Source organism: Anser brachyrhynchus, assembly GCF_964034855.1.
Source record: "Anser brachyrhynchus genome assembly, chromosome: 20".
NCBI classification, from domain to species: Eukaryota; Metazoa; Chordata; class Aves; order Anseriformes; family Anatidae; genus Anser; species Anser brachyrhynchus.
In genome coordinates this window covers 898,950-917,907 of record NC_137713.1, presented here as the reverse complement: position 1 = coordinate 917,907, position 18,958 = coordinate 898,950, and the positions used below count along the sequence as shown (strand labels likewise).

At 53.9% G+C, this 18,958-nt stretch overlaps 1 protein-coding gene across 16 annotated transcripts in view; it reads left to right on the top strand.

Annotated features, from left to right (window-relative positions):
• RAP1GAP2 (RAP1 GTPase activating protein 2) overlaps window positions 1-15,205 on the top strand; it is an 82,736-nt gene extending 67,531 nt beyond the window's left edge. For 13 of the 16 annotated variants that reach the window (XM_080562739.1, XM_080562740.1, XM_080562741.1 and 10 more), the window contains 14 exons: window positions 466-566; window positions 1,165-1,294; window positions 1,522-1,677; window positions 2,408-2,479; window positions 2,790-2,876; window positions 3,147-3,281; window positions 6,579-6,716; window positions 7,105-7,223; window positions 7,553-7,666; window positions 8,110-8,227; window positions 8,476-8,602; window positions 9,737-9,816; window positions 10,223-10,261; window positions 11,064-15,205. In XM_080562739.1, coding sequence (XP_080418865.1) covers window positions 466-566; window positions 1,165-1,294; window positions 1,522-1,677; window positions 2,408-2,479; window positions 2,790-2,876; window positions 3,147-3,281; window positions 6,579-6,716; window positions 7,105-7,223; window positions 7,553-7,666; window positions 8,110-8,227; window positions 8,476-8,602; window positions 9,737-9,816; window positions 10,223-10,231 — 1,386 coding nt within the window. In that variant the 3' untranslated portion in view covers window positions 10,232-10,261; window positions 11,064-15,205. The remainder of the gene's footprint in view (window positions 1-465; window positions 567-1,164; window positions 1,295-1,521; window positions 1,678-2,407; window positions 2,480-2,789; window positions 2,877-3,146; window positions 3,282-6,578; window positions 6,717-7,104; window positions 7,224-7,552; window positions 7,667-8,109; window positions 8,228-8,475; window positions 8,603-9,736; window positions 9,817-10,222; window positions 10,262-11,063) is intronic. The other 3 variants (XM_080562743.1, XM_080562738.1, XM_080562730.1) reach the window with 1 other exon arrangement.
• Window positions 15,206-18,958: the final 3,753 nt, after the last annotated feature.

Genomic DNA, 18,958 nt, shown 5'->3' with positions numbered 1-18,958 from the left:
GCAGCTTTACTGCTGGAATTTCTTGGTGGCTGAAAGGGCTCTGAACCTGCCCACGCTGTGGCTTATGCTGCGCTGGCAGCTGGGAGGCACGTTCGGTGGTGCAGAGCGGGTGCTGAGCACGTAGTGGTGGTACATGGCACGTTTGGTGGTGCAGAGCGGGTGCTGAGCATGTAGTGGTGGTACATGGCACGTTCGGTGGTGCAGAGCGGGTGCTGAGCACGTAGTGGTGGTACATGGCACGTTCGGTGGTGCAGAGCGGGTGCTGAGCACGTAGTGGTGGTACATGGCACGTTCGGTGGTGCAGAGCGGGTGCTGGCGGCGTGGGAGTGTCCCCGGCCCCCGGAGCCCCCTCGGTGTGGCCGCAGCCCGGCCCTGTCCTGCCTCGCTGGGAGGTGCGGGCTGCCGGGAGCAGCGCAGCCCTTTTGCGCTGGCTGCCCTCCTGAGATGGGCTCGTGTGTCCTGTAGACCCAGGAGGAAGAGTTGTTTGGCAATAATGAGGAGAGCGCTGCCTTCAAGAACTTCTTGAATTTGTTGGGGGACACCATAACGCTGCAGGACTTTAAAGGGTAAGTAAAAAGAATGATTTTATAAATGAATTTAACAAGACACCATATAGTATGTAAAGTACCTCTCATGCGAGAACAGAAGTCATCTTATTCATGAGCAGCACAAAGAAGGAGCAAATATAGCCTTGGCTTGTTTTTCAAAATTGGGGGAGTTTTTCAGAAAAATTGGGACTGCCATGAGAGATCTTCCTTTCCTGCAGTTTGGAGGCGATATCTGGCGATACTCAGCTGTAAATGAGAGACTTCCATGGAAGCACACGCCATGCTGAGCGCTGTGCCGCGGGGTCGGGGTCAGCAGATTCGGGCTGGGAGCAGCCGTACGGCGCTCGGCCTCATGGCCGCTGCGGATGCCCACGGCTGCTGCCAGCTCTGAGCCCGTCGCTGTTACCGCGTTGCCTGCCCTGAGCTCCAGACTGGTACTGGGATGCTCGGTTACAATATATGACGCATGATTTGTTCTTTCCCATTTGCTAGCTGCTAGATAAAGATAAATGAGCTGGTTTGTTCTATCACCTTGTCCCTGAAAACCGCCTGTAGGCTTTGGTAAGCTTTCAATTAATATTTCTTCATTTCTCCCTGACTTTGTCTTCGTTTCTAGTTTTCGAGGAGGCCTGGATGTCAGCCACGGGCAGACGGGGGCCGAGTCCGTGTACACCGTGTTCAGGGACAGGGAGATCATGTTTCACGTCTCTACAAAGCTGCCTTTTACTGAAGGAGATACGCAGCAGGTAAGAGATGTACAGACGCCTTCCAGCAGTCATGTGCAGGTGCTACAGCCGTGTAGGAGCTGTGATCTACCCAGTGCCACAACCGCAGAAGTCCGTGCTCCAGAGCACCCTGACCCCTGGTGAAGGCTGCGGCTGCCTGTGCTCCCGATTTGCAGGAGCCTGCACACACAGCACTGATGTGGCAGAGCTTCCTGCTTTTACCAACCACGTTTTCCCTTTCCGCTCAGCTGCAGAGGAAGAGACACATTGGCAATGACATTGTGGCAATTATCTTTCAAGAAGAGAACACGCCGTTCGTCCCAGACATGATTGCCTCCAATTTCTTGCACGCCTACATTGTTGTACAGGTGGAAAACCCCGAGGCAGATAACACATCCTACAAGGTAGGGGGAATCTCAACTTGCACATGTCGATGTTCGCTTTGGCCCCAGGCATGAGATGCTGCCCGTGGAGCTCTGCTCACTGTCACGGATGTCTTTGCTTCATCTGCAAGCACTTCTCGCCCAGCTCACTTGTATGTGTGTTGTTTGTATGTAACTGTGTAGTAGGACAGATTTAAATTCCAAATTTCACATTCACTTATGTGTGCTCAGTGATATATACATAACTGGAGTATGTATATATTGAATGTACATATGTATACACACAAATATTTATGTATGTACTATTACATAGTGTGTGTATACATACTCAAGTGCATGTATAAAATATATGCACATGTAGTAGCATGCTCATTTATTAAGAATTTTGGACTTTTTACAAAGCATTTTTTGACTAAATACTTGAATAAACCTCAGGACAGCTCATGCCCTCCTAAACACAGCACTCAAGTGCGGGTAGCAAAAACCCTGCTCTCCCTCCGCTTTCCATCAGCAGGTCAGTAGAACATCATATTTCAAGCTGAAAGCACACCACTTAGGGCCACGAATGAAAACAAAGTTATAGGAAGTAAATGTAAAGAGCACTGCAGTCAGTCCTGCCCCATCAGCTCTAGGTGCCACTGTCGGCGAGCGGGGGCACCTCTGCCAGGCTGGGAGCATCGCCCGGGGCGCAGGGGCCGCACTGGGTGCTGCCCTCGTGCCCCTGCCCCACCGGCTCCTCCTGGCCCTGCAGGTCTCCGTCACGGCCCGCGAGGACGTCCCCTCCTTTGGCCCGCCGCTGCCGAGCCCGCCGGTGTTTCAGAAGGTGAGACACAGGTCTGAAAGCGTGTGCCAAGTCAGGAGGAATGTATATGTGTGTCCAGGATGCTTCAAAGCATGCCCTGTTGGGGGAAACATGATTTGTGAGTTTTACACATTATTGGTAGGAGGACCGTGGGTCTGTGGCAAGGCAGGAGGCCGTGCACGGTGCATCATCGTGCAGCATCACCCCTGCAGGGTGGCAGCTGCGGCTCCCCGGGGCACTGCTCGTTGTTGGGTCCGTAGGGTTATGCTACCAGAATTGCCAGGAGCAGTACGATGGCTGGTATTCAGCCTTGCCTCTCTTGCTCCCCCAGAGCCCCGAGTTCAGGGAGTTCTTGCTGACCAAGCTCATCAATGCTGAGAACGCCTGCTGCAAGTCAGACAAGTTTGCAAAGCTGGAGGTAACGCTCACTGCCTTCTGCCTCGTGCCACCCCAAACTGCCCTATAGCACCCTGCAACACCCCGTACCACCCCGAACCACCCCCTACCGCCCCGCGGTGCCCTGTGCGAAGGCTGGGAGGTGTGCGGCAGGGTGCAGAGGGCTCTCCATTTCTCCTCCCAAACTGCTCTTCCTGGCACTGAGCCAGGCCAGCACTCGCCAGCAGCGCAAGCAGGCGGGCGTCCTCGCGCCCGAGGCCGGTCCCCGGCTGAGCCGGCTGTCACTCCCCAGGACCGAACGCGTGCCGCCTTGCTGGACAACCTGCACGACGAGCTCCACGGGCACACCCAGACCATGCTGGGGCTGGGGCCCGAGGAGGACAAACTGGAGAACGGAGGGCATGGAGGTTTTCTGGAATCGTTCAAGGTAAGCCCCAGTCCCTAGCCAAAAGCAAGGTTAAAACGTGCCGGGGATGGGCAAAACATCTTCGGGGCTGAGCACCGGGCGTGCTGCGCTGCGGGTGGGCAGCTGGTGGGAGGCAGCTGGTGTCAAGCCCGACAGGAGCCGCAGTGAGAGGTGCTGGGTGCCGAGGGAGGGAAAGTGCTGCCATGCCAGGGTGAAGGTGTAGGATGGGTGTAAGTGGGGACAGCAGAAGAGTGGACTGGGAAAAAGGAGAAGAAAGAAATGAACGACCTGGAGGAAATTCTGGGTGACCGTGCCAGGTACGGACACCGATCTGTGGGTTAGCAGGGAACAGCCCTGGTAAAGGAGGGAAGGCTTTTGAACAATGTCCCTGGGCAGGAGCCATGGCCAGAAGCCTCTTGCAAGGGCTTCTGTAAGACAGTGATGGGGAGTCGCTGGGAAGGACTTGCCCCCTGAACTGGCTGTGTACAGGGGGTGGTGCATGGAGCACCCGGCTGGGGCTCCCCGTCCCCATGGTGGGTGATGCCCATGCCCTGGCTCTGGGCACACATCTCCTCCGCGCCTCTCCCTGTCCCGCTCCAGGTGGCTTTGGCCACAGCTGCGGCAGGGATGGCCGCTGGTGCCGTGGTGTCCCTTGCTGCAGCGGGCAGGGAGGGCTGCACAGGTGCAGTGCTGGACACAACTCCTGGAGCTGTGCTATAGGCACAGCTTTCTCTTTATCATAGAGAAAGAGGCACTTGTAGGAGGCGAACCTCACCGTACCGCAGGCAGCTGTGGAGGTGGGATGAGCAGTGCTGAGGGGTTTTGTCTGGTCCCTCACCGAGGAGGGGGGTGGAGGCTCAGCTGTGTCCCGCGTAGGTACGAGATGGGCTGCAGAACCAGAGGTACCATGCAGTCATCTGTCACAGCATACTTCCCGGTCTGAGACATCGATGTTAAATGATTGTTTTCTCACACGCCTTTGTGTATGAGAAGGTGCACTTTGCTTTCTTGGCATTTCAGGGTGTCCTGCGGCGTGTGGTGCATCCAGCTGCTGGAGCTGGCTTGTGCTTGCCCCGCCGCGTTGGGACCGCACTGCTGGGCTGCTTGCTAGCTTACCTCCTGCACAGGGTGTTCCTGGAGTGAACGTGGGGCAGGGAAGTGGCAAGCACGGAGGGCTGGGAGCAGGGCAAGACGTGATCTGCTCCATTTCTGTTTGCCCGTTGCATCACATCGGTGAGCCAGCCCTTGGCCTGCTCCCTCCTGGCCTCTCCATGGGCACCGTGGCTCTCGGAGTGCTGGCCCTCGGGGACACGCAGTACACAAAGCGGTGCCGGGGCGAGGGGCTGCGCCGGGCGGCAGGTGGGTGCTGGGAGCACCACAGGGCTCCGTGGCATCGGCAGTGCCAGGAAGGGACCTTCCTGCCTGCATGTCGTGGGCAGCCAGGGCGGCTGGCAGCAGAACGACCTGCTGCTTTCACCTGCAGACACTGACAAATTTTGTATGAGTTGCTGATCCTAATAAATCCGGTCTGATGGACGCTTGCTTGCAGTTCGTTACTCGAGGGGCAGGAGGGGCTGAGCGCGGGGCTGCTGGGGACACCGCGGTCCCTGTGCAAGCTGGGGGCTGCTGGGGACACCGCGGTCCCTGTGCAAGCTGGGCTCTGCAGGGTGCAGCGGAGTTCGGTACCTGGGGGGTTTTACAACTGGCTGAAGCTGGCGGCAAAGTGGTGCCCGTGCACCATGGGATGCAGTGCTGGATGCCTTCAGAAATATGCCCCGTGCTGGCTAGTTCCCTCTGACATCTCTTTACCTTGAGCTGTCATTGAATGGGTTGGAGAAGAACGTAGCCATGGCATGGTAGATAGCACAGCAGAAATTCAGAAGGTAATAGCTGCAAAGGAAAACTTCACTGTAATTGGCACACTGGTATCATAGTCCAGTTTGGTCTCCAGTTACTATGGTGACTACAGTAATTAAAATAAGTGTATAGATTTTTTTTTAACTTGTGCATTTCACTGTTGCTTTTCATAGTGTGTGCCAGACTTTCAAAAGATCTCGTGGTCTTATTTGTAAGTGCTTGGGACAACAACTGAGAGAAGGCTTTAAAAATAGCTCAGGTCCTGTTTAAGCATCCAAAATGAGTGTTCAGATTTACAAAAGGTCTCTGCCTCCAGTATGCGCAGCTCTGGTTACCACAGTTTTGAGTCAAAACACATTAAAGTTGTCCTCATTCCCTGCTTGTGCAGTTCATGCTCACAGAGCCGTGCCTTTGGTCCTTTTTCTGGCGGACTTGGAACACTCTTCACATCCCTTTGTGTTCACACCAAGCACAGCACCACTCTGGTCTCTGTCAGCGGATTGGAGCCAGCACCTGGTCTGGAGAGAGCAAGGGCACCAGACCTTGTCCTGGGAACTTCTTCCTGATAACCAGCCTACACCAAAATCGGCACAGGTGTCTCAGGCGCGCTGGGGGAAGGCTGTGGTTTGCTAACAGCATGGTGCCGAAGGCTGCATGGGAATCATCGTGCAGCCAGCCTCCCAGCCTCGAGAGCGGGTTAAAAAACATGTCTGGAGAAAGCATGTCTGGAGCTGCAGGGAGCAAGGAGCGCAGAAAGGGCACTGCTGGGTCTGGAGGGATGAAGGCTGAGGAGCAGCCACAGGCTGCAGCTGCTGGCAGCTGCCACAGGGACACGGCTCAGCTCTCTCCATGACCACTGCAGAGACGAGCGGGCCAAATGAGCAGCAGAAGCACTTTGGGTGGGATGTTTTTATCAAGCATAAGCATGCTGAAGACCAGAAACACTTGTGCTGATGAGGATGTGAAGCCTCCACCACTGTGATGTTTAGGGGCTGGTAGACGGACCTGCCAGCAGTGCAGGCAGCAGGGAGGGCTGGGGGCTCCTTGCAGACCCTTCTGCTCCGAATCCAGGGAGAGGTGCTGGGGTGTGCACCTGAATGCAGCTGTACAGCTGGGCTGCAGCTGCTGTTCCTCGGGGAGTTTTGGAAGGTTGTGCACGCGTGGGGCAGGAGCCAGGGCTCCGGGGCTTGTCCTGGCCCTGCCGCCGCACTCAGCCCTGGCAGCCCGTGACTGCGGGATGAACCCCACCGCGGTGCCCGCGCAGCTCCTGCCGGTGCCGGAGCTGCCGCTGCTGGCACGTGGCAGCGCTGCGGGCAGTGCTGGCGCTGCGGGGTGAAGCAGAAGGCAGGCTGCACGCCGGTGTGCTTCTGCTGGGGCAGGGCCTGGGGCTGGGGGGGCTTTGGGCTGCAGCAGGCCCCCAGGTGGTGGTGACCCGCTGTCCCCTGTCCCTCGCGGCCACAGAGAGCCATCCGGGTGCGCAGCCACTCCATGGAGACGATGGTGGGCAGCCAAAAGAAGCACCACGGCGGTGGCATCCCGGGCAGCCTGAGTGGGGGCATCGCGCACAACAGCGGCGAGGTGACCAAGACCACCTTCTCGGTGAGCACGGCCGCGTGGCCCTACGTCCTGCTGTCCCTGTCTGTCCATCCCTCCGTCCCCGTCCCAGCAGGGCGCTGCACCCTGCTAGTGTCGCGTGGCAGTCGCCTGAGCGGGCAGAGAACAAAAGGGCGAGAGGATGCGGGCACAGCATGCGTTTGTGTGTGTTGTTCAAATCGGGTTTGTTTTGTGGAAGAACCAGAAGATTGGCTTCCTGTTATTTTTTAGCCCCAAAGTACATAGAAGATGTAAAAGAAATTCTGGTATTACACATTTTCTAGATGTGCAGGCTGAGAATTGTGAGCAGCATAATTCCTAGCAGGATGTTTGGTCTCTGGAGTTCCCAGGACGGAGCTCTGCTCCCTGAACGTGGGCTGTTTCCTTCTTTCAGCCCCCCGTTCCAGCAGCCACAGCCAAGAACCAGTCGAGGAGTCCCATCAAGCGCCGGTCGGGGCTGTTCCCCCGCCTGCACACGGGGTCTGAGAGCCAGTCGGAGAGCAGGACAAGGTGGTAAGTTCAACATTGTCCTGGTTGCTGAGGTCGGAAATGCCCAGTACGTGTTAAACATTGCAGGAGCTGTTGGCTGGTGCTGGGGGCCTTGCAGTGTGTCTGGGGTGTTGTAACCCCCCTTTTCCACACCAGCCAGCCACAAGGGCTTCTTCTGCCATGTTCAAAGCTATGGTGTCATGGATGCCTTCTCTCTGTTTTATATCAAGGCACTGGTATCCAAAGAGCATCTGTTACTCTTACAGTTTAGCATTTGGTGCTAGGAATATAATTTGACCATCCATTTTAAGTCTCTTGTGTAACTCACGCAGCCTGTTTTTTTGTGCCCTCAGTGACAGTGTTTCCGGAGCCCAGAAGACACCAGATATGGGACATTCATCACAAGAGATGAAATCTGAAACCTCATCCAACCCCAGCTCCCCTGAAATATGCCCCAACAAAGACAGGTGAGCAGAACAGAGCTCAGTCCTCCTCTGAGCTCAAATTCCTGCAAGCCCCTGTGTAGCTAACAGCCATCAGGGACTGTTGAACAAAATCTTCAGGTCTTAGTATAAATAAGTTTGATATTAAGGGATAAAAAAAAGATTCTGGTGATTCATGCGCACAGCTCCTTTATGGTCTGAAAATAGCCATCTTTAAAAAAGAACAGCAGCAAGGAACGGTATTTGACAGGAGTTGTCCAAAACCAGGCACGGGAGCAGGCACATGGTGTGGAGTTAGCCAGGCCCTGGTGTTTCTGCGGGTGACACTGGCCAGCTGCTTTGTCCCACCGTCCGGGGGGTTTGCTCCTGGCAGCACCCCGAGCAGCTGGTCCCTGCGGTGCCCACGAGGCGCTCAGCTCTGCCTGCAGCAGCCGTGTCATTTCCTTCCGCATCACTTTGTCTCCTAGGCCATTCATCAAGCTGAAGGAGAACGGGAGGTCAAACATCTCGCGCTCCTCCTCGAGCACCAGCAGCTTCAGCAGCACGGCGGGGGAGAGCGAGACGCTGGAGGAGTACGACAGCGTGGTAGGCACCAGCCCCTGCGCCTCCTGCTCCTGGGCTCGCACAGCCGGAGCTCTGCGGGTTCCTCGGCAGCCCTGGGTCCCTGGGTGCTGCCTGGCAGGGCAGGAGGCTGGCGTGCAGGAGGTCTGCTCCGGAGCACAAGCCTTCCTGGGGGCTCTCTGATGAGCACGGCTGTAACGAGACGTGAGCAGAGCCCTGGGACAAAAGCTTGCTGCAGGAGATGGAGCTGTGCCTCGCTCTCTCCCATGCAGGGAAGCCAGCCGTCCACGGCATCGCCCTTCAAGCAGGACGTGTTTGTCTACAGCGCATCGCCCGGCAGCGAGAGCCCGAGCATGGGGGCCGCGGCCACCCCGGTCATCATGAGCAGGAGCCCCACAGGTGGGTGAGGGGGGCCGTCCCCCCAGTGGGGAGGCAGCTCCGGAATCGCAGCAGCTGCCGGGCAGGGGCAGCAGGAGCAGCTGCGGGACACCGAGGGGTGGCTGAGCACCCCCAGCTGCAGCCCGGCCCGGCGTGCCGGGGGACATGGCTGTGGTGCGGGTGCTGTGCTTCCATGGGGAGTTCGCTTCCCTGCTAAGTCAGAGGTGGCTTCTGCGGTGGCTCTGTTTACTCCGCTCCCTCCTGACAGACATTTGCAGTAGTCTTGGAAACTCGCTGTCTCCAAGGAATGAGCCGTGACTCACAAATTATTTAATAAACGAACAGCATTCCTTGGGCCTGGCTCTATTGCCCCTGCTGCTAACTTAACTCTGCACTAATTCCATCCATTTTAGTCAGACAATTAGCAAAGTGAGGCACAAGTCGACATGAGCAAAATCAGGCCCTTTGTTAGTGCAGCGCGGCGGTGATGACACCGCTCTGCTCCGGGAGCCCTGGGGTGTCTGCAGCGTCTCGTCTGCTCCTCGCCTGCGCATCACAACCCTTTAATTTCCCCCTGCACTGTGGTCCTGCCGGAAGGAACCACGATTCAAATGAAAAAGCACATCATAAATTTAGGAGCTCTTTGCGAAATAGACAGAGCTGCAAATCCACTGTTAACAGCTCAGTAACTGGGAACAGCTCAGGAGAAAAACTAAGCTGGAAAATACAGTCTGGCTTGCTTGCTTTTTGTATCCCAGCACCCCACAAGTCCTCCTCCTTATTTTATTAGAGAATTTCTGAATGAGTAAAATAGCCTCTTTTAATGCTTAAAGTGTTTATTTTGCATTTTTCCTGCCAAGAGCATTGAAATCCACCCATACTTATACGGATCAGTCATTTGTTGTAGCCTTTTCAGTGGCATTTCCAGTAGAAACACTGTGAAATGTAATTAAGCCTCAATTTATTCCATCAAAAACACTTAATGTACAGATTTTGCCAAACATTCAGCCAAGATAGACTAAATATTTGTAACATTGGTGACAATCTATTAAAGTGCCTGGCTGCTGCACTGGTAGCACAGCAGTCAGCACTACAGCTTCAACAAACGGGCTTGCTCGTGGATTAGTACTATTTTTGCTTTTCCCCACCCTTCAGCAGATATAAAGAACAGAAACTCTCCAAGGTCAAATCTGAAGTTCCGCTTCGACAAGCTCAGCCACGGCAGCTCCAGCACGGTAGGTGCCGCGGCTCTCATGGGGGTGTGCAGGGCCGCATCCTGCCCTGCCCGGCTGTGGGGCGGGGGCAGAGCCCGCCTGGGGCAGGGCCGGGCTCGTGCAGGTCTGCATGGGATCACTGAGGGTGACAGAGACGGGACATCCCTGGAGGAAGAGCCCCGCTCCTCCAGGCCGGTGGGGCACGGCTGTGCAGCACGGGGCAGCCTCTCCGTGCCGGCAGGGTGCAGCGCAGGGCACGGCCGGTGGCAGCCCCTGGGGTGCTGCGTCCCACCTCCCCTGCCCCTGCTGCGGCGCTGGTGCTGCTGTGCGTCCTGCTGAGAATAAATACAGGAGATGCGGGGAGGAGGGCTTGGTGACTTCTGGTGCCTTTTTTTGCAACTCAGCCGTATTCTGGTTTTTCATTTAGAGCCACTAGCAGGAGAAAGAAGTCAAGAACTTTTCAGCGGTAAGTGTTTCTAACACTGTTGTGCCCAGTGATTCATCTCATCTGTGGTCAAATGTGTATCCTTTAGTGATAGCCCACATTGACCAATTGCAGTGTTTTCTATTAAATAAGTGATCAATAATATGTCTTAAAGCATCCTAAATGCTTTTGTAAGATGAAGGCAGCACTGACTGAGAAAAACAGCAGTGTTTAATGATGGGAATGGTTGGTGCCCCTCAGTGCCACCACGTAGCAGTATGTATTTCTTTCTGGGGTGCTTCTGGTTCCCCACGGCAGTTCTGCCACCTGCTTTCAGGGACGTTGCTGCATGGCCGCAGCGGCTGCCCTGAGTCCTGCCAGGGACAGGGGCAGCCAGCCCCTTGCTTCCACCCTGCAGCTCCACCAGTGCCCGTGCGAGTTTTCGTGCCTGGAGGCATTTACAAGTTTGTTTCCTGGTTCTCCCACAGGCTTGGGTTCCTGCAGTCTGTCTTGTCATGCAATTCATGGTATTTGTTAGGAAGTTCATAGCTGAGCAGAAGTGCCCACAAAACTTAAAAGGAGAGGAAATTCCATTTCCAAAAGCACTGGTTTCAAAAAGCCCCAATTTTCACCCATCACCCGAGTCTCCCCCTCTCCCTGCCTGGGGCCACTTAGTGCCTCTGAGAGGATGGGCACTGCCACGCCACTGCCACACCGGCGCCCCACTGTATGGCTTTAGCTCCTTCCCTGGGGCTGGCACATCATAGCCACTACTTCAGGGATATCTTTAAGAGTGAGAATATTCAAAACCTCTGACGCTTTTATCCTTTTTCTTTGTTTTCAGAGAATTTTTGTTCCAGTAAAGGGAAAACTATTCACCACCCAGTGGGAACATGCACGCCCTGCACTAACAGCGAGGTCCCCTCGCCGCTGCAGCTGAACCCTGCGCCAGGAGGAAGCTGTCACCGTCACCATCACCATGCAGCCGCTCCTGTCCTCTGGCAGAGACCCAGCCACCCTGCCCCAGCCGATGGCGTTGCTAGCTCGTGGGCACCCTGCCCACTGCCCCAGGAGACTCCTGCCCACCTACCCCACGTCCCCCCTGCAGTGCCGGGCGCGCTGCGGCACTGGGGCCAGGTGAGTGCCATGCCTCTGCCCCAGTGGGAGACCCGCACCCTGTGGCTGGGGCACCAGCACTAGCCTCCCCCCTGAGGCTGGCCTGCCCATCCCAGGGTGCGGGAGGGAGGCCAGGCGGACCCCCCACGAGGTTTGGGGGTCTCCTCCCTGTATGTGTAGTATCAGTGCGGAAACACTTTCTTTTTGTATTTTTCCTTTTGGAAGGGCAGGCGGTCAGGGCACAGTTAGGGGTTTCAGTGGCGGCAGGTCACGGTGGCTTTCCCCCCATTGTTGCTTTCCTCTGCCAAGGGTCAGGAGGCAGCAGGGCAATGCTGCCTGGCACAGGGCTGGCAGGGCAGCAGCACGGGACCTCATGAGCTGCCCTCTCTTCTCCTCCTGACCAGCTCTGCTCCTTGGGTTGCAAATTTTCAAGGCAAATGCAGCCTCGTGTCCCGTGCCTCCTCAGGTGCTGGCACAGGAGGCAGCCGGGGTTGACTTGTCCTCTCTTGGCAGCTCAGGAGATGGCTTAGGTGGCCTCTGTGTTTTTTCCCTGACCAAAACTCCAAGCATGGGCCTGGAAAAGATTAACCAAAGCTAAAGCTGTAGTATAACTAAATACTAAAACTGGCACTTGGATTGGATTTATCCTGTGGGCTCTGCCTTATCCTGTGTGTTAGCTTGCCAGGCAAACATGTATAAAGCGCCAGTGATTTTTGATGGCATTGGGCTTTACCCCTTGCAGAATTTGTCCCTCTGCTTTTGAACATGCTTTTGTTTACTTTAAAAGAAGAGGATTATGAGTTCTGGAAGGTGACTTCCCTATAACGCCCTTTTCCAAAAAATACCTCTCTAATCATGCCACAGAATTCCCTTTGCTCTTATGGAGCTTTGTCTAAAGTTTACTGAAGTCTGTCCGCTAATTTCAGGATGCTCATAGATTTCCCTTATGGATTTTTTTAAATAATACACTGCAGTGCTGTAGAAGTGCAGCACTGCATCTTGCCATAATCCATAATCTTTGCAAAAAACACCCCATGAAATAAGGTTCTTGATTTCAAGTGAAAACTGTTTTGTCAGTTCACGATTCCCAATGAAAACAAAACTTTGAGTGCCAAAGTTAATCTTACACAGCAGGAGCTCAGAGGGGCACAAGTGTGTCTGAGCAGCTGGGCTGGTGGCTGCGGTGATGCGCAGGGCAAGGGCTTGTGGCAGAAACCCACCGCCCCTGCCCCACCTCCTCCCACCTGGGCCAGAGCTGATTTGAACCGGCTGTGCTGAATGAGGCTCTGCGTGGTACTGGGAAACAACCGGAATGTGTCCTCCAAATGGGTGCTCCCACTTGTGCGTGTGATTTGCACATTTGAATAGAAAAGGCTGTAGCCCTCATTGAGAGGAATCAGGTTAAAGAAGGAACCACATTGTGGAAAAAGCAGAGAATGCTTTCACGGGCATTGAGCGTGCTGTGGAGGATCAGTAAATACAAATAACCAGCAATGGCGACACTCCCTCCTGCTTTCAGTGAGTTGCTTTTAAATAACATTTAAATCTTGAGATTTTCTTTGAAAGAGGAAAAGCACAATGCATTTAGCCCGGTCTGCAGCTAGCTCTGGATGTCTCAGGTTCCAGATACTTTGCTGTTCAGTTCTGCTGTCTGATGATGCTTCAGTAGCACTTTTAAGCCCATCCCCAGTTCTTCCTCTTAGAAACTTTTGGTCTGGTTTTCTTATGCCCTGCAGTGAAATACTGACTGGTGCAAAACCTTGTTTTGAGGGTCTGTTTTTGTTTGTTCGTTTGTTTTTCTCCTATGAAGTTGCTTGATTCTATAGATGTCATCATTCGCATGGGTGTTGATCTCTGTGAGATCTTTCAGCAGAAGATGCAGTGGCTACTCTTGTCTGGGTTTTTCATTTTTGAGATTTTTTTTCTTTTTTCTCACTTGAAACTGTGACTTTCCTTTTTGACCTAGGTCAATTTGTAGAATTATTAGAAGGTGGTTAAAAGGCACGCAGGACAGTTTGAAGCTCCAGGGAGAGAGATGCAATGTGTTAGATGTGTCCTGAGCCATTCCAACCGGCTGGGATGGCAGCAGGGCCGGGCAGACAAGGTCTGCCAGCTGCTCCTATTCTTCCTGGGACAGTTTCAAAAGTGCTGCTCAGAACTGGCTGTAAAACCAGCTGCAAGATCCTAAATAACAATGGGCTTTTAAAGCTCCTGTCCTAGCCAAGCTCTAGTGCGGCTTCTGCCTATCTGCCCTGCCCTGCAGCCCTGAGCATCCCTTTCAGTTCTGGGATTGTCCTAGGTCACCCTGCAGCAGCGCTGGGGACTGCTGAGCAGTTGTGTTCAACCTCGGAGGCATTTGCACTCCAGCAGGGGGTGAAGATGTTCCTGCATATATATTGCAAAATGTTTTGTGCTTATATGTGACACACACCCATACATATACATATATATATATATATAACAGAAAGGATCTCTCGCTGACACTAACTGGTGGGGCAATGCACGTCAGAGCTCGGCAGCTCCTGCCTGCTGCTGGTGCTGGTGCTCTGCGGCGCGGAGGAGCCCAGCATGGGGCTGCCGGGGGCTGCCCAGGAGGCCTCGGGGCCGCTGCTCCGCAGGCTCAGCAGTTGCAGCCCGGGGCTCGGGGCTGCAGCGGGGATGCCCGGTGTCCGAGCCTCGGGGCAGCGGTTTGCCTGTCCCGTCTGCACTGTTTACATGCACGCAGCTCATACCAAACTCAGAAATGATGCTGCACAGCGAATGCCGGAGGTAGGACCGCAGCTCTGGGAGGCTCAGAGGGAGTTCCCGGCTCTGTAGGACAGGTCTCTGCTGTCCGGGTGTTTGCTCCCCTTTTTCCCTGGGTTTCGGTGCCCTGGTTACTCCTGCTGCACCCTGCCTCCTGCTTGGCACAGACTTGCTGGCTACCCTGCTGAGGGGCAGGCCCAGGCCCAGGCGCAGGCCCAGGCCCAGGTCTGCCTCCCAGGACCAGTGTCGGGGCTCGGGGCTGTGCCATGCACGCCACAAGCCTGCGGGGATGTGTCGCAGTCCCTCGTGCGCATCCCTGCCCACCCCGCAGCCCCACGGGGCACTGCAGGGCCCGTCCTAAGGGCGAGGGTGCGCGGGAGGCGCCAGCACCACCAGCCTCCTTGAGGGCTCCCCCAAGCCAAGCACAGGGTTACGCTCAAGCACAACGTGAAAGTGCTTTTTTTTCTGGGTAAAGAGTGAGGGTGCTAAGCACAGATTCAGCTTCTTTCCAGGGTTTTGGGGGTCTTCAGGAATGGCAGCTGAAGGGGCCAGGTTACTTCCTTGACATAACTGGGCTTGTTAACCCCGACTGAGGATCTGGCTCAGAGGTTTCTCGGCTGTCTTTGTCTTGACTGCAAGAGGTGGTTAGCACTGATAACTGCTCTTAAAGGCAGTGGCTGGTGTCAGAGCTCAGCACCTCTGCAGATCACACCTTGCACTCATGCTGCTTTGCTTATGTTCCAACTCTGTCCACTAGAGCTGGTCAAGAAGCTCTCATTTCTGAATCTTAGAGCATGCTTTCATTATGTTTTAATGAATGTAGCACTGCGTATACCCTGCAAAGGAAAATGCTGAATTTATATCATTAGAATGTGAAGAGAGTTTATAGAGTGAAAAAAAAATCTTGAAGAAATGTATCTGACAAAAGTTTATTTTTTATGTAGAGAGGCGGTGCTTTGTAGTTCCTGGTGGCCTATGTCTGTTGTAAATAATGTACATTTAATTTATTGCTATGGTAGCAGATTGTATTTGTTATGTATAAAACTAAAGGTTCACAAATGTATATTTTGTTGCTTAAATGTGTCTTTGCAAAATTCACAATAAATAACATATTTTGTGTCTGTATGTGTACTATGTTGTGTATGTCCATGAAGGGACAGCTTTAGCTGAGCTCCTTGGGGACAGTCTGGGGTCTTTATATCCCTGTGAAAACCACGCAATGGCATAGGCCGGGGCTGAGCTGTTACTGAGTAGGGTAAAATCAAATAAAGTTACGATCCAAAGCAGAAGAGTACGAGAGTGTAAGAAGGTGCAGATCAGGACATCTCTGCTGGTCTTAGTGACGCTAGGACCAGGTCAACAGGCAAGGATCCAGCATCTGTTCCCCATGCATCGGAGTTTCCATCAAGTGACCTGTGCTGTCTGAGTTGGAGTCAGTGTATGCCTAATATAAGCCATGCAGTGACAGAGTTAGAACTAAAACCTGTTCCTGTCAGTCGCAGACCACGTGTGGTGTGGAAAATAAACAATTTCATAAAATGAAAATGAACAAGCAGCAATTTGGTTTCTCTAAAACAGCTTAGTTTACCACAGAGCTTCAGTCTCCGGCATCTTGGCTGCCTTACGGACATCCTCTCTGAGTGAACTATGAAATTGGATTTTCTCTTTCAAGTTCCTCAGGCACCATTTCAAATCCCTCTAATTTCCCAGCTCTCTTCCTCCCAGGACACTAAGAAAAAGCCATTATTGTTCAGAGGAAGCCTGTCTGCTGCGTTTTTCCGCACAGCTCAGGCTGAATGACAAACGAAGCTATTCGCCAGTGTTATTTTCCTAACATTTTGTGATGAGGGGAGAAAACCCATCAACAGGCATGCGTGAGAACAAAATGCTTGTCCTGGGGAGGGAACAAGCCCGGCAGAGGGGCGCGGGGGTCCCCGGAGCGATGGGTGAGCAGCGTAGGCGCTGTTCCTCAGACTCCCCTGCTTCCACCAGGAGTGGCAGAGGAGCAACAAAACAAAGCATACAAAGTTCAGGTTCTCTTAATGCATCTTTACTGTTGTAAAAATTATTCTCACAGCTCCCCACTTTGTCAGTAACAAGAGTAAGAAGTCTGGAAGGCAAGTTTCAGTTACTTTGGCATGAAATGATAGCCCCCTGCCCTGAGCCTATTTCCAGAGAACCAAGGTGGACACAGCTCAAGCCCCTTCTCTCTGCCCACCCCCTAACCTCAGACCTTCGAGCGTCCCCTTGCCCACCAGGACTTTCTGTGCACGACCAGCAAGGTGCCTGGACCCTGGCAGCCTGCTTTTGTCCTGCTTTGGTTGTGTTACAGCTGTGGCGCTGCTGGGTGCACAGCCACCGGCCACATCTCGTGCAGCACCCCGAGCTCCAGCCAAAGCCCCGCAGCCAGCCTCAGCCACAGCCACTTGCTGCTTTGGAGCGAGGCAAAGTTTCCAGATCCAAAACCATTCAGGTGAGCCTGCATTAAGGGGGGATCTGAGAATCTGTGCTGCAGGAGGTGGGACGCCAACTGGACTTGCTATGTGAGGCCAAACAACTGCCACGTTCTGACCACGGCTGTGGGGTCTCGTGGCATTTACATCTGGGATAGCTGCAAAGACAGTGGCTGTACTCCACATGCTATTGAAAAGCATAACTACTAAACTAATTCCTCCCAGCTTCTTCCTTCCTTCCTCCCCAGTGCCCCCATCCCCAACAGCACCAAAACCTCACAGCAATGCATTGTGAACAACCTCCTACCAGCACTAAAAGCCGGCACCGTACGGCAAAGCACCACAGAACAAGAGTGGCTCCTGCCCGCGTGCCAAGTGTCCTAAGGAACGGTATCACAAGGTGAGGTAAAGCTGGTGGGGGGGAGGATGCAGGGACAGCCGGAGCAACGCACGCACAGCGGTGCTCCCGGGGGGGCTGCCCGAGGCTGCCCACGGCTGCTGGGGCTGGGTGAGCGCCTGGCAGCCCCCAGGGCTGCAGCACTGACACAGGGCACTGAGCTGCTCTGGGTGCAGCATAGCTGAGCCACAGGGAAGCAAGCACCAGGAGGCTCCCTGGTGACACTGGGAACAGTGGTGTTTGCTGGTAAAGGTGATTACATGACTTTCGGGGCAGTAAGGCACTCTGCGGTCACAGGGCAGATTCTCTCCTGATTTTATCTACATGCGTTATATGGCTTTAACTGGACCTGTGTACGTGCAGTGTTGTTAGCTCTGATTATTATTTCACATCACCACTGAAAAGAAATAAATCTGTGCAAAATATGCAAGAACAGCCAGCTCTCTGGTTAAACATGTGCGCCCCCCCCCCCCCCCCCCCCACGGTGGTTGCTGCCAGCTGTGAAGTGTGCACAGCAGCTACCAGACCGAAATTCTGTTCTCATCCAGCAAGCGGTGAGCCAGCCCTGAGTCAGTATCTGTGTCACCAAAGCCCATCTCTGGTTGAAACAAAGTGCAGTCCAAGGTGAAGTCACTCCCTTCTTCCTTCCTTCTAAAAATCTCTGTTTGTTATAAAATAAAATGTGATGGAAATGTATGTTTTTCAAGACAAGCTCAACCTGGTTGGTTTGGTTTGGTTCCCTCCTGCCAGAATTTAAATACATGACAACTGAGCAATTTGCGTGACTTTGCAAAGTCACTGGGGAGAGCAAGAGGCTTTGGGGGTTGGTGCCAGGGAGACCTCTGAGCACTGCCCCCACTGTCCGCCCAAACTGGGAGAGGGGGACAGATCTGCCCCGGCTTTGAACTCAGGGAACAACCGTTGACATTCTCCACGTGTCAGACACAGATACTATTTCATTCCTCCCACTTAGCCTATTTTTGGCCAAGGACAACATGCCATGCCCAGCACAAACTGGAGCAGCCACCAGTGGTGCCTCGGTCTGCCCACAGTCCCTGGCCAGCATCTCGGGGCTCACGAGCATCATCCTGAACGGCTCAGCATGAGCAATGTGGGCAAGAAGCTGGCCTCTCCCCAAACATTTCCTCAACCTGCTTTTGAAATCAGAGGGCTTTCACAGCAGGGAACTCAAATGAGAACTAACCTCAAGTGCATTTATTTAACAGAAAAGAGCAGGGGGGTTGTTATGAATGAGCACGAAACATTTATTGAGGTTCCTGTGAACAGAGGTTTGGCCACACAGCCCCTCTTACATGTTACCTACATTAGTACATGCACAGAGACCATATATGCATCTAGTCCATAAAATGCAGGTGAAATGATCACCTGACTAGCAGAAAATTAAAGCATAATGGGAGAAGCAACTATTTCCCTGCTGTTCTATTAACAGTAGCTGGAAATAGCCTGAAGCAGAAAGCACCTTGGGAGCTGCTTTGTGTGGAAGCTCACTGCAGCTGGAGGTGCAGGCACACACTCTTCCCCTTGGGTTCCACGGGGGACGTGGAGACTTGCTCAGAGTCAGGAAAGCTTTAGTGTGCCAGAAGAGACCAGCAGTGCTGGCACTGCAGGATATGCTGCACTGGCTTGACCTGGCTCCTGGCAGCCTGCAGCTGCCCCCGGAGCCCCCCTGGGACTGGCAGTGCTGCTCCTCGCCTGGCTTCAGCAGCTGGTTCTGTCCCCAGCGAGGTCTGGGCTGGAGGCACAGGGCAGCGAGTTAGTGTGGAGTGTGACGGAAAGCTCCTAATAGCCATGCTCGAAAAATGGGAAGCATAAAGCACAGCTGCCTTAGTAGAGCTCCTCACTAGGACAGGCAAAAAAGGAGGAAAAAATAAAAGCAAAATAAATAAATGATAATGATAAAACAAAAACAAACAAAAAGACTGAATAAAAGGGTGTGCAGCCATCCTGCAGCCACCACGCCTGGAGCTCGCCAACAGCTGTTACAGGACAAAGCTGGATTTACCCCAA